Source organism: Sceloporus undulatus, chromosome 1 (genome assembly GCF_019175285.1).
Source record: "Sceloporus undulatus isolate JIND9_A2432 ecotype Alabama chromosome 1, SceUnd_v1.1, whole genome shotgun sequence".
NCBI lineage: Eukaryota > Metazoa > Chordata > Lepidosauria > Squamata > Phrynosomatidae > Sceloporus > Sceloporus undulatus.
Window position 1 is genome coordinate 52,527,958 of NC_056522.1, and position 13,621 is coordinate 52,541,578.

A 13,621-nucleotide genomic window follows, 5' to 3' on the forward strand; every position below is an offset into this window, starting at 1 on the left:
CAAAAAACAGTACTGTGTTATTTTCTGCTGCGGTTCTACAGTTCAATTATTATATTATGAGAGTTTTTAATTTATGGTTTTATCTTCGTTGTCTAGTGTCTTGCATTCTATTCTCAATAATGAAAAAAATCTGTAGTATCAAGGGTATTTCTTTGGGTGACAGAGATATTCTTCTGAGGAAGACCAGATATCAGTTGGTCATCACATTCCAGAGCTCTGAAGTATCAGCCTTATATGTGGAGGCTTCATCAACCCATTCATTTCCTCAGAAGAGTTTTTTTGGGAAGTTCCTGCTTCAGCTTTTGTTTCAGTTTTGGGAACCAAAGAACTTCTGGGAAGAGTGCTGCTTGGTCTAAGTCATTAGAATTTTTATGGCCTAGAACTTAAATTTTCTGCTGAAAGAAGTAACACTTGTTCTTGATACTGAGCTGCTGCTTGCAGTATTGAACCTGTAAGAAAGGTTGCTAGTCATCTGACACTTAATTCATTTTGCTTTTTCTTTAAACACTTTCTTTCTCTCTTTCAGGGTCAGAAAACAAGTAAATTTTGTTTTGAACAGGAGGTTGCCAATTCAGTGCAACTTTCAGATGGATGTTTGAGCTGCAGCTGAATTCACATGAAGAAAAAAAATGCCTGGGTTTTCTCCAAGGAATGACAATCACCCAATATTTTCATCTTTGTAACAACAGAGAACCAGAGAAATCAAAATAATGTGACAAATACCCTGAATTTGTGGTTGTAGGAATTTGATGGTCATTTTATGTGGTCTGTAAATGTCATAATTATTTAGCACTGCTGAAGTCATATTCCCATGTGTAACACAAACAGAATTATTTACCAGGGTTGTTTCTTTCACTCTCTGGAATCTTATGAAAGAATTGTCTAATTTGCAGCAGTATATTTAGACTTTTTCTTGGTTTTCATTTGTGTCAGCTTAGTAGCACTGTGGGAAAATTGCAAATATTTTTTGTCTCAGATAATTTAATTTAGAATTGTTAATTAATGTTAGTAGACTTTAAAAAAAAAGGCAAAACACCAATGAACAACTGAAAATTTGATCTTAATTCTAAAAATGAATTATAATAGTGTTTACAAAATAACAAGGTTGCCTGTTAAACTGTAGTCCATGAACTGCTAGGTGGTGTTTTTGACTACCTGATTATTCTGCACCTGTGCACCCCATTCTGTTATTCTTTTTCTACATATAATTTCTATAGTTGCCCTTGAGATGATGGGCCTACGTACTTTCTGTTCATGGGCACAGCATGTTATCATGTAGTGTCCACAAACATCTGTGCTCAAGTATCAGCTTCTGTTTACAATCCCAGTTTGAATAATGACTGCCTTTCTATCACAAACTAAGAATTAATGAGTGTATAAAGAAAATATAATGTTGATTTTTTTTCATACTTATATCAGTAAAATCCTCAGTCTGAATTTTGGGAAAAGACAGAAGCACCTTCATTTAACGATTCATTGTACAGTATATTTTATGCATGTGGTCAAGAAGATGAAGTTGACATACAAAGGCAGTGAACAATGTTTGCAACAGGGTAATAGATTTATAGAATGATGGGTATTCTTTCCAAATTAATGGAATGAAAATATATTTCATAGAATTTATCTCTATGACCCATTTGTTGAACTGTAGTAAAATATGGTTTATTATCCCTTTCCACATCCAATTAAAATTAAGCTTGAAAAATAGGGAAAAAAATAACATTGTCCTTTTTTTCTTTTCTCAAATTATTTCAACTAATTTGATACAGTATAATATTGGTAGGAAATGTTCTAATTATGATATTGAACAGGTGCTTGGATATAAACCCAAAGTGGTGATGAGATCAAAACATCATTAGAATCAAATATTTGACAAGGAAATATACTCTGAGTTGTAAAACATAAAATAGATATGAGCAAACCTCTCCCTACTGCTGCCCATGGTGATCCCCCCCCAAAAAAAAAGGGAAGGAAGAAAAGGCCATACAGCCTGTCACCATGTCAAGCAAAAACTGGGAACCATTACCAATGGCATCTTTCACCTTGAGCCCTTGGTCCCTCCAATTAGCCTCCTGCTGACATTAACGGTGACGCTTGTAGCTATCTAGTTATTCATCATCAACAACTCTGGAGGAAGTAGCTACAGTACATAGTTCAAAATCAACTGTAGAAAATCACATGACCCTCCAGATGGCTATGTTGACTAGGGCTGATGGGAGTTACAGTCCAGTATCATGTGGAGGGCTACATGATTGCCACTCCTGTTCTAGAGAGAACGGTCATCATGTGGCTGGTCTCCACAGGGGCACAATGCTCAGATAACAGTCAACAGAATCAGCAGCTATATCAGGAGGTAGACCAGCAATTCATCTCCTGGCCCACCTCAAGTTCCAACATTGTGTAAACAAGTGTCACCTTCAGTTTGACAATTTAAATTGTTGCTGACAAGGTTAATATAATTTCCTAATGAATTATATTATGTTGATTTTAATATGCCTCATGTTTGTACTTCAAAGGTTACATATTTGATGTAGTTGTTATTATTGACCACATTCCCCTTCTGTACTAAGAGAAATGCTGTTTCTGAATTCTATAATGCTCTGACCAGTTGGAAAAGGAATGGAGGGGGTTCTCAGATTATTCTAGACCAACATACTTTGTTCTCTACTTTTTCATTGGATTCACATATTGTTTTTTCAGGCAACCCTGAAACACAGGGATTTTCTAAGAAGTAAGTTCACTGATTTCAAAAGAATTTAGTTCATCTGAAATGTTCAGTGATAAACATAGGCCCAGGAAAGTTAAGTCTCACTGGGTTTTAAAAGGTTTACTCCCAGGTTAATGTGCACAGGATTGCAATTCTAATGTACTTTAAAAAAAATTACTTAAATTATTTCCACATGCAGTGAAAAAATGAGTCTGTTACCAAGTTTTGCACTTAGGTTTATCTTTGTATTTCAGCCTGCCTAATCCCTCAGTGGAAAAGTTTTTCTAGGTAAATAGTCTCTCATGCATGCTGAATACTAACCAGCAACAATGATATCAAACCAATGGCTATGTAAACTTGTCAATATGGTAAATACTATTTCTAGCCAGAGCAAATTACTCTGACTCCAACTGCTTTGTTTGCACAGAAGCCCCGAGTGAGAAGATGTGGAGTGCTGAGATGAGCAATGATTACTAGCAGCCACAGCCACTCCTCCCACTTGAAGATTCTTATCAGTGAGGGAGAGCAAAAGGAGAAGAATAAATGAATCCATGCAAATAGAGTTAGCTACCCCAAACTAATCAAAATAAATTCATTAAGACAATTTTTAAAAATCACAGTATTATAGATGGCAAATCTTCTGGATATGTCTTTCAAATGGTTCTTCCAATAGCCAAGATGAAGTAGGGTGCCTAGAAGGTCTTTGGTGACCTTCATCCCATCATTAAACACTGTTGAAGAAACAATGCTTAATCTATCTTTAAGCAAATAGAAGGCATTTTATATATCATGCTCTAGCAATGCAAATATGGATGGACTTTATAGAATCATTGGGTCAAGGGTGCATTTGCATTGTAGAACTATATATAGCCCTCCATATCTATGGATTTTTTTATCCACAGATTCAAGTATCCACAGCTTTAAAATGTTCAAAGAAAGATAAATTCCAATAAGCAAGCCTTGATTTTGCCATTTTATGTAAGGCATCCCATTTTACTATAACATGGTATTTAATGGGACTTGCGCATCCACAGATTTTGGTATCCATGGGGGGGAGGTTTCCTGGAACCAAACCCCAGTGGATACCAAGGACCCAATATATATTTATAAAAAATCTATCCATATTTGCACTGCTATAGCATTATATATATATATATATATATATATATATATATATATATATAGTGGTAGAAGATACTATTTTAAATCATATGATCACAGAGTTGGAATAGATCTCAAGGGCCATCAAATCCAACCCATTGCCATGCAGGAAGACACAATCAAAGCACCCTTGAGAGAAGACCATCCAGTCTCTGCTTAAAAACCACCAAAGAAGCAGACTGTACCATACACCGAGGCATAATGGGTCTTGAGGTCCTATGTTTTTCTTATCTGCTGGGTGGGAAACCTTCCTCCCCGTGTGGATAGGAAGGTCTAACTGTATTTCAAAATGAATAAATAAGCTACACACCATAATGTCATATACAAATTCATGGGAAGGGTATATTGAGAGCTTTTTAAAAATTGTAAACATATTTGTAATTATATCTGTAAAATCCTCACATAAAGATAAAGGAAAAAATGGTCAGAAAAGCAAGCCCATCCTCAGGGTGGGAAAATTGTCACACACACACACGGGGCAGAGGCTGTCTTCTGGAAAACAACCTAAATGTTCTTTAAGGGTAGAAAAAGAAGAAACATGTCACACAAAAAAGTGATGAAATCTTCAGGCACATTGCCCTACATATTCACACAGACATACACACATTTTAAAATGGATTCAACACAGATTTGTGGTGTCAGCTATTTTGATATGCAGTCAGTTTCTTCCTGGTTTGATTAACTCATGGTTATTTATTTCAGGGTAAAGCAGTGCCTACTTTTGCTGTTTCCTGACTTGAAGCTTCTACTGCCAACAAAACCAAAGCAATGAAAAATAGGGCAATCATTGCAGATTTGTGAATCCTTCCCCAAAGTACTGTCTCTTGGATATCTTGAACTACAAATCCTACCATCCCTTAGCTATCAGTAATCATGTTGGAAATTTTGTGCAACACATTTGGAAGATGCCAAGTTAGGAAAGGCTGGATTAGAGCAAAAGTTTAGGTTACATTGTCCTCACTGGTTTGCAGGTAAAATATCTGCATTAAAAATGAGTAATTTGGGTTTGCAGTCAGTCACACTTCAATCTTATTTGCATTTACCTACTTAAAATCCCCTTGAAATCAGTTGGACCTCTGGGTAGACATGTAGAATTGCATAACTAATTTAACTCTTAGGCCTTTCTGCTAACCAGCTCTTTTCCTGACTTGCACGGTCAATTGATTCTTTCAAAATAAATATTTCTTCTTGTTTTCTTTCTACTGAAACCTGATTATTAAACCATCTCCGGACATATGTTATCCACATCTTGTTTTTAGGGGGGGCAGAATCAGTGTGGTATATTTTATTTTCCATTAATTGATTTGTGGTGTCAGCTACTTTGACATGCTTTTAACATGATAGTTTATTCCTGCCATTAGAGATAATAATCCTGTCAAAAGTCATTAGAAATCATTACATTTCACCTAACCAAATGGGTTTGTTTCCACATCAGCAAGCAGTCACTAGTTTCACTTACAAACCCTTCAGTAATGTGATATCCAAACCTGAACAAGAACTTGCTAAATCCGGGGAAAGATACTGCTTCCAATGGCAGATGAAAACCCAGCAATGAGGTTACCACTGAAATCATTGACCCAATGACTACCCCGTTCATTCATTTTTGCTATTTAAATTCATTTATATCCTGACTTTTGGGGCCCTTTTCACACTACACAGTTACAGTACTATAGTTATAGTATTGTAACACTCATGGTTCCATCCTATGGAATCCTGGAATTTGCAGTTTAGAGAGAGATGCTCAGAATTCTCTGCCAGAGAGCAGTAATGCCTCCCTAAACTACAAACCCCAGGATTCCATAGGATGCAGCCATAGCAGTTAAGTGGAACCATAATGCTATAATTCTGTAATGTGAAAGGGCCCACTATTTGGAGACGCCCACAGTGGCTAACAAAATAAGACAGCATTATGGCATGTGAAGTACCTGGTTGTGGGAACATCTATTTACATTCATATACTTTGTCAAATATATATAGACCAGACCTCCAGTGCTCATTGGTACTCTTTTATATTAATGCCCAGCATAGAGTGTTATATCAAGGTTGGTGCATGGGCAACTGTATAAGGGGAGCCAGAAGCCATAGAATGAACTCATTAATCAGAAGAACAGAACAAGATCAGGAGGCTTTAACCAGAACTCAAGACTGAAGGGGAGAGGCAAGACCAGAGGACATGCAAGAATGCATCATTGCCCATGACAAGACAAAAATGGAATCCTTCAACAAAAGTTCTATCATTTCTTCCTGCCCAACAAAGACAAATTTGATAAGACAAATGTGTCCACTGATGAAGAGTCCAGTAGAGATTCATTGCAAACATCCCCTAATGAGGTAGCCTAATAGTCCTATAGCAATGGAAGTCTATTGCAACAACATTCTGATAATTTAAATACTAGCAAGTATGTTCTGACATAAATGTTCATGTGCCACATTTTGCTACACTCATGAATATAATGAACACTTGGGTCTGGAGAATAGCACTAGAAGACTGCATCGGATGTAATGGGCTGCAGTCCAGAAAAGTTTGTGCCAAATACAACCTGTTAATCTTTAAAGTGCATTTTTACCAAGCTCTGGCTTTAAAGCAGGGATGGAAATCATGTGGCCCTCCAGTTATTATTGGACTGCAACTACCATCAGCCAGAGCAGTTATGGTTTAAAGCAACCAGATGTTTGGATAGTGGGTTAGTATGTAAGGGGCTACCAGAGATCCTAGAGTTCAGTGGTGGGAAACCTCAGGCCCTGAGGTCAATTCCAACTCTCTGGGTTTCCTTGGCTGATCATACCATCTTTCACAATTCATCCTCTTTCAGTGGCCTCTCCGCTTTTGAATGGGCTTTACGGGTGTGAAATAACTCTTCTTCTTCATGGTCTCTGCGAATCACACAAATGGGTTATTTCTGCGCTTGCGCAGCAAACTTGGAAATTTCTAGAATCTCTGGGCAGAATACAATATATCTTTCTGCAACTTTTTGGCAGTAACCACGCCCATCCGGTATATATATTCCCCGATTAAGATCCTGCGGGCCTCCCTCCTCTTCCGTGGCCATGAGGACGGGCTATGGGGCTTTTATTGCTGTTTTAGTTGTATATTGTTGTTATGTGTTTTTAACTTTGTATTGTGTGCATGTCACACTGTTGTAAGCCGCCCTGATCTTCTTGGAAGGGCGGGATAGAAATAAAGATTTTATTATTATTATTATTATTATAAGGCCCCTGGTGGCCCACTCCTCTCCAGTTCCTTCATTCTGCCGCACTAAGCAGCTTGAGGAACTTCGCTTGTTAGCTTCTCATTAGAATCTCTGACCACTCGGACTGAATCCATTAGCTATCGGACTTGGACTGGACTTTGACCACTCTTAGGATTTCGATTCGGACATTGTTTCAGACTCTTCTTCTTGGTGTTGACTCGGACCGGTAACGACTATTCCTTGTGTCTATGGCTTCCTTCAAGCAGTGCGCCAAGTGCGGGGTCAAAATACCCATGTCCGACGGACACGACAAATGTGTCCTCTGTCTTGGTGAAGGGCATATCCCAGGGGCTTGCAGGCATTGTAAGGCCATGACTGCCCAGGCGCTGAAAAACCGAGACCAGAAGCTAAAGGCTTCCTTCTATGACAAGGTCTTTCGGCCAGCGGCCTCCGCAGCGGAGAAGCCGACTCAGCCAACAACTTCTGAGGCCCCAAAAAGCAAGCCGGACAAGTCCTCGAAGAGGACCCATGCGGACAAGCAAAAGTCCTCTAAACCCTCTAAGGATGACCAGGACTCTAGGCGAGCCAGGTCAGCCTCTCCGCCACCTAAAACTAGACGGAAGGGACCTCCAAGCACCATATCGGTACCCCCGCTGGAGTCAAGGCCCGTCGTGACCCCAATCCCAGAGTTGACCTCGGGTTCGGCTCCGCTGCCATTGGAGCCAAGGGTCCTCATCTCCGCTCATATCTCCATCCCGGACAAGGACTTGGAGGTAGTCAACCTTGGGGAATCTTCTGAGTCCGAGGGCGAAATCCCTGACTCTGTTGTCCCTCTGTCACCGCAAAGACAGAGGCGTCCTTCCCGATCTCCATCCCGCTCCGGAAGAGACAGGATTTCTCCACAAAGGAGAGATAGAGCTGCCTTGGGAACCGAGGCGGATGAGGCTCTGAATAGGGACCGTCGGGACCGTTCCCCTCTCGACAGGAATCAACATGACCGGGCACTCTTCGACACCTACCCAAATTTGCTTTATGATCACCATACGGACCAGTACCTTCTGCCAGTGGACGCTGATCATTTCCGTCGCAACATTCTGGGTCCCACCAGAGTGAGGCTTCACTCTCCACAGCACCGGTCTGCCCACTCCAGGGCTGAGGAGCTGACCAGACGCCGCTCTCCCAGTAGAGACCCGTCTCCTCTGAGCCGCAGGGATAGCAGATCCCCCTCCGGCTCACGCTCCCGCTCGGCTTCCCCATCATTCCAGTTGGACGCTGATCAGCCTCTTTTGTTTGGCGAGCCGGACGCCCTGTCTCCAACAGATGATGTCCGCTCCTTCTCAGATAGAGTCATCAGGATGGCTGATGCTCTCAAGCTGGAGGTCGCCCATCCCGAGGATGATGCGCTCGATCCGGTGGAGCGTCGGATTCATGGCTGTGCTCCCGCTCCCCCGTCTTTGGCATTCCTTCCCTCTTTGGAGACGATAGCTAGAAGGTCTTGGGATACTCCTGCCACCATCGCCTCGACCTCTAGGAAGATAGAGAACCTCTACAGGGTCACTCCCTCTGGGCCGACTTGGCTATTCAACCACCCCAAGCCTAACTCGGCCATCGTAGAGGGCTCGCAGACCTCCTTCACTGCCCGACCATCCTCTTCCCCTATGGATAAGAAGAGCAGAAAAATTGATGGCTTGGCAAAGAAGTTTTATGCCTCAGCTGCGTTGGACATTAAGATCGCAAATTACGCAGCTGCTTATAGAAAAGATGGACCCGGTCATCAATGAGCTCCCGGACGACAAGAAAAGGGTCATGTCAGCCATCCGAAATGAGGTACATCTCGTGGACGGCCAGCAGATAATCTCGGCGCGTCACTCCACGGATGGTCCTGGAGTTCTTGATGTCCTTGGTGGGCTTAGGCCTCTCGCTAAGCTCCATCAAAGGTTATTTGGCTGCCATTTCGTCTCACTATGTTTTTGTCAACAGGCCATCTTTGTTTAGGGATCCGCTTGTAAAACGGTTCCTTAAGGGGTTAAACAACTTGCACCCTCCGTGCTCCATACCGACCCCGGCATGGAGCCTAGACTTGGTCTTATCCCGACTTGCACTCAAACCCTTTGAACCAATGGCCACTGTGGACTTGAGGCTGATAACTTGGAAAACGGCCTTCTTGGTGGCTATCACATCCGCTCGCCGGGCTGGAGAACTTTGTGCCTTGCGGGTGGACCAGCCATACCTTCGGTTTCATAAGGACAAGGTGGTGCTTAGGACAGATATATCTTTCCTACCGAAGGTGGTATCAGTCTTTCATATGAACCAGGACATTGTTTTGCCTACACTTGCCCCGAACCCAACTTCTAAGGAGGAGCGTCGGATTCATGCCTTGGACGTAAGGAGGGCATTAGCCTTTTACCTGGACAGAACCTCGAGCTCGAGGTCTACCAATAGACTCTTTGTTTGTTACTCAGAGGCCAAAAAAGGGCTACCTGTTTCTCCTCAGAGGTTCTCTAAATGGATAATGCATGTCATTCACTTATGCTACAAACTCTCGGGGAGACCCTGTCCTGAACGGATTCGGGCTCATACAACTAGGGCGGTAGCGGCATCCTCTGCCTTTTTGATGGGGGTTCCTTTGGAGGAGATTTGTAGGGCTGCTGTTTGGTCCCAGCCCTTGACATTTGTTAGACATTACAGGCTGGATGCCAGGGCTAGACAGGATGCAGCCTTTGGGAGGGCAGTGTTACTCTCTGGTTTACACTAATGGTGTTCTCATGTTGCACTGAATGCTCCAAGCACTTGTTGTGTTTCTCTTGTTGTTGTTTACATGTAATTAAAGTTGAATTTGCTTGGACACTCCCTCCTCCGTTGACTTTAGCTTGCTAGTCTAACCCATTTGTGTGATTCGCAGAGACCACGAAGAAGAAGGACAGGTTGTTCACCTGTAACTGTGTTTCTTCGAGTGGTCATCTGCGAATTCACACAAACCCACCCATCCATCCCCTCAGTGTCTCGCTCATTAACAACGCTCGCTGCCGCGCTTTTTGCGGCTCATTCGGAACTGGAGAGGAGCGGGCCACCAGGGGCCTTATATACCGGATGGGCGTGGTTACCGCCAAAAAGTTGCAGAAAGATACATTGCATTCTGCCCTGAGATTCTAGAAATTTCCAAGTTTGCTGCGCATACGCAGAAATAACCCATTTGTGTGAATTCGCAGATGACCACTCGAAGAAACACAGTTACAGGTGAGCAACCTGTCCTTCTAAAGCCACCTTCCTGGCAGTGAGAGCTCTAGGCTTAAATATGCTTGCATCTTTGGCCTCCCTCGCCACTGATATATAGATACACCCAAACTTTCTAAAACTGAACTCAACCCTCAGGCTGAAAGTGGGGTCTCCCACATGCTCTCGCTCACAGGTGAGTAAAGTGCAGCCCCTCCCAGGAATAAAAAAGAAACACTCCAAAATGTCCAAAAAGGCACTCTCTCACACCTGCAGAGAGAGAGATGACCCAAAGACTATCTGGGAGTGAACGAAAGGGAGCTTGTCAGCGACAGTTCATCCCACTTGCCGTCTCCTCTTTCATCTGAGGACTCCTTCACCACTGCTGTGTGAGTTGTCTCTTTGTAGGGCTGAGGCCCAGCCAGTGGTCTTCAGCACATTCCCAAGCTGACTTGGGTTAACCCCTGGTCTGGGGAACATAAGCGGGACTATTGTGGAAGTGAGTCCGCCACTCCACAAATAGGGTTGCCTCTTTAGGGAGAGCCACAACGTCAAGGGTCTGTTCTGCTGCTTGTATGAAAGAAATTCTACTCAGGGAGCAGCATTCAAGTTATACAGGGTATCCGGAGATAAAGAAATGGGAAATGGGTGCACTATCCTGGGGGTAGAGTTCACAATAGGTTGTTGGTCACCTCCAAACTGTCAGTCATCCCAAATAATATGGATAGCCATAGTATCAACCTGCCAGGTCAAAACTGCTGCTTAGTGTCAGGTCAATGAGTGGTAAGACAGTTTACCAGTCAGGCCTTGATTCTGGATAAACTTGCCAACTTACATGTATTACAGAGATCTGGTTGGATGAAGCTGTGGGGTGGGGTAGGGGGTAATCTCTCATAGCTTTGCCTGCCAGGAGTCTCTGTGCAGAGAAGGTGGGGTGGTGAAGTTGCAATGGTCTATCAAGATGATATCCCCCTGACTAGGTACCCTAAGATGGGAAGCCAGGGCAACTTAGGGGTTCTGTTGGTGTACCGCTCAACAGTCTCTCTTCCCAAGCTTCCTGAGGTGACGTCACAGATGGTGTGGGAGTCTCTGTGGCTTATGATGCTGGGGACATATTCACAATGAGGCTATCCTGTCAGGAGTGGCTTAGGACTTCATGTCCGCTATGACAACCATGGGTCTGTCTGAAGTGGTATCTGACCCCATTCATACTGTTGAGTACACTCTAGACCTTATTTTCTGTATTGGGAGGGGGGGGTGTTGATGGTAATATAAGAATGGAGGAGCTTTCTACTATTCCATTATTATTAATAGATCAATTCCAGGTCAGGTTTAGACTTGCTGGGACTGAGAACCTCCATAGGAGTGGGGGCCCATTAAGATGGTCGGCCCCAGGAGGCTTATTGATCCAGATGGATTCCTGATAGCTCTTGGGGAGTTTCCTGCTGCCTTGCAGGTGATCCTATCAAGACCCTGGCTGATTTCGGGAATGGGGAAATGGCCACAATGGTTGACATGATCACTCCTAACCATCCCGTTTCATGGAGTGGAATTAGATTTTCCAGGGAGTTGGCAGCAATGAAACAGAGTGACAGTGGCAGAAAGCTCAGACTGAGTATTGCCAAAAACAGGCAAAAATCTATCTGAAGGTTTACGGTGAGGCAATAAAAGCAGCAAAAATGTGTTTCTTTCCAAAACTGTTCAGCAGAGCTGTTCCGAGTCATCAGGGATCTGTTATGATTTGGTCCAGAGGAGAATGTAAGCCACTCAAAAGCTTGTTGTGAAGAATTTGCCCACCATTTTGCAGATAAAATCAATTGAATTCACTCTGATTTAGATGCCAGAGCTGATATAGTTCTGGTGGACGTAACCTGGGCCTCTGCTTGCCTAGTAATGATGGATACTTATCAATTTGTACAGCCTGAAGATGTGGACAGGATCCTTGCAGAAATGAGAGCCACCACATGTGTACTAGATCCTTGCCATTCATGGCTAACTAAACAGGCCAGAGGAGGACTGGCTGAGTGGATAAGGGAAGTGATTAATATCTCTTTACACCAAGGGAGGGTCCTAACACATCTGAAGCAGGCTTTCCTACCACCTCTTCTGAAAAAATCTTCCCTGGATCCTGCTATACTAGATCACTATAGGCCGGTCTCCAACACCCATTTTTGGTCAAGGTACTGGACCGTGTGGTGGCTTCTCAACTCCAGGGGTTCCTGGATGAGGCTGATTATCTTGATCCATTTCAGTCTGTTTTCAGACCTAGTTATGGGACAGAAACAACTTTGATTACCTTGGTGGACGACCTCTGAAGGCTACCAAACAGGGGAAGTGTGTCCCTGTTGGTTCTGCTGGACCTCTCACAGGTTTCTGATACCATTGACTATGGTATTCTTCTGAGCCACTTCTCTGGGATGAGGCTTGGAGATACTGTTCTACATTGGCTACATTCTTTCCTGGAGGGGCACTCTCAGAGAATAGTGCTGAGGGATTCCTGTTCAGTTCCCTGGCCTTTGGTCTGTGGAGTCCCTCGGGGTTTAGTCTTTTCCCTTATGCTATTTAACATCTACATGAAACTTCTGGGAGAGGTTGTTTTAAATTTTGGAGTCAGGTGTCATCAGTATGCTGATGATACCCAGCTCTCTTAATCCTTTCCACCTAATTCCAAGGAAGCTGTTCCTATCTTAAACCAGTGCCTGGTAGCTGTCATAGACTGGGTGAGAGCAAACGAACTGAAGTTTAATCCAGTCAAGACAGAGATGAAAGGCAAGATCTTGGAATAGGGGTTCCGCTTGTGTTAGATGGGGTTACACTCCCCCTGAAAACACAGGTTCCTGGATTTCGCTCTGAGCCTGGAGGCCCAGGTACAGTGGTGACCAGGAGTGCCTTTGCACAGTTAAAGCTAGTGTGCCAAACTGCACCAATTCCTAGAGAAATCAGATCTGACCACAGTGGTACATGTCTTGGTTACATCCCATTTGGATTACTGTAATGCACTCTACATGGGTCTGTCTTTGAAAAGTGCTCAGAAACCTCAGTTGGCACAAAGAGCTGGACCCAGGTTGTTAAGTGGAGCCCACTACAGGGAGCATACAACTCCCCTGTTGCAACAGCTGCACTGGTTGCCTGTCTTTTTATGGTCACCGTTCACAATGCTAGTTTGGACCTATAAAGCCCTATATAGATGGGCCCAGGTTATCTGAAGCAAGATATCTCTCTGTATGAGCCCATTATGTACTGTTTTTATCTGTGTTAATATGTACTCTTATCTTTTTGCTTGCATTTTATTCTTTTAATGAGTGATGCATTAATATTGTACTAGTTTAATATTTCTTCGCCCCTAAAT

General features: G+C 43.1%; 1 protein-coding gene across 3 annotated transcripts in view; it reads left to right on the top strand.

Moving 5' to 3' along the window:
• The window catches only part of KIF6 (kinesin family member 6), a 239,282-nt gene extending 235,621 nt beyond the window's left edge, over window positions 1-3,661 (top strand). For all 3 annotated transcript variants that reach the window (XM_042444496.1, XM_042444501.1, XM_042444492.1), the window contains one exon: window positions 527-3,661. In XM_042444496.1, coding sequence (XP_042300430.1) covers window positions 527-543 — 17 coding nt within the window. In that variant the 3' untranslated portion in view covers window positions 544-3,661. The remainder of the gene's footprint in view (window positions 1-526) is intronic.
• Window positions 3,662-13,621: the final 9,960 nt, after the last annotated feature.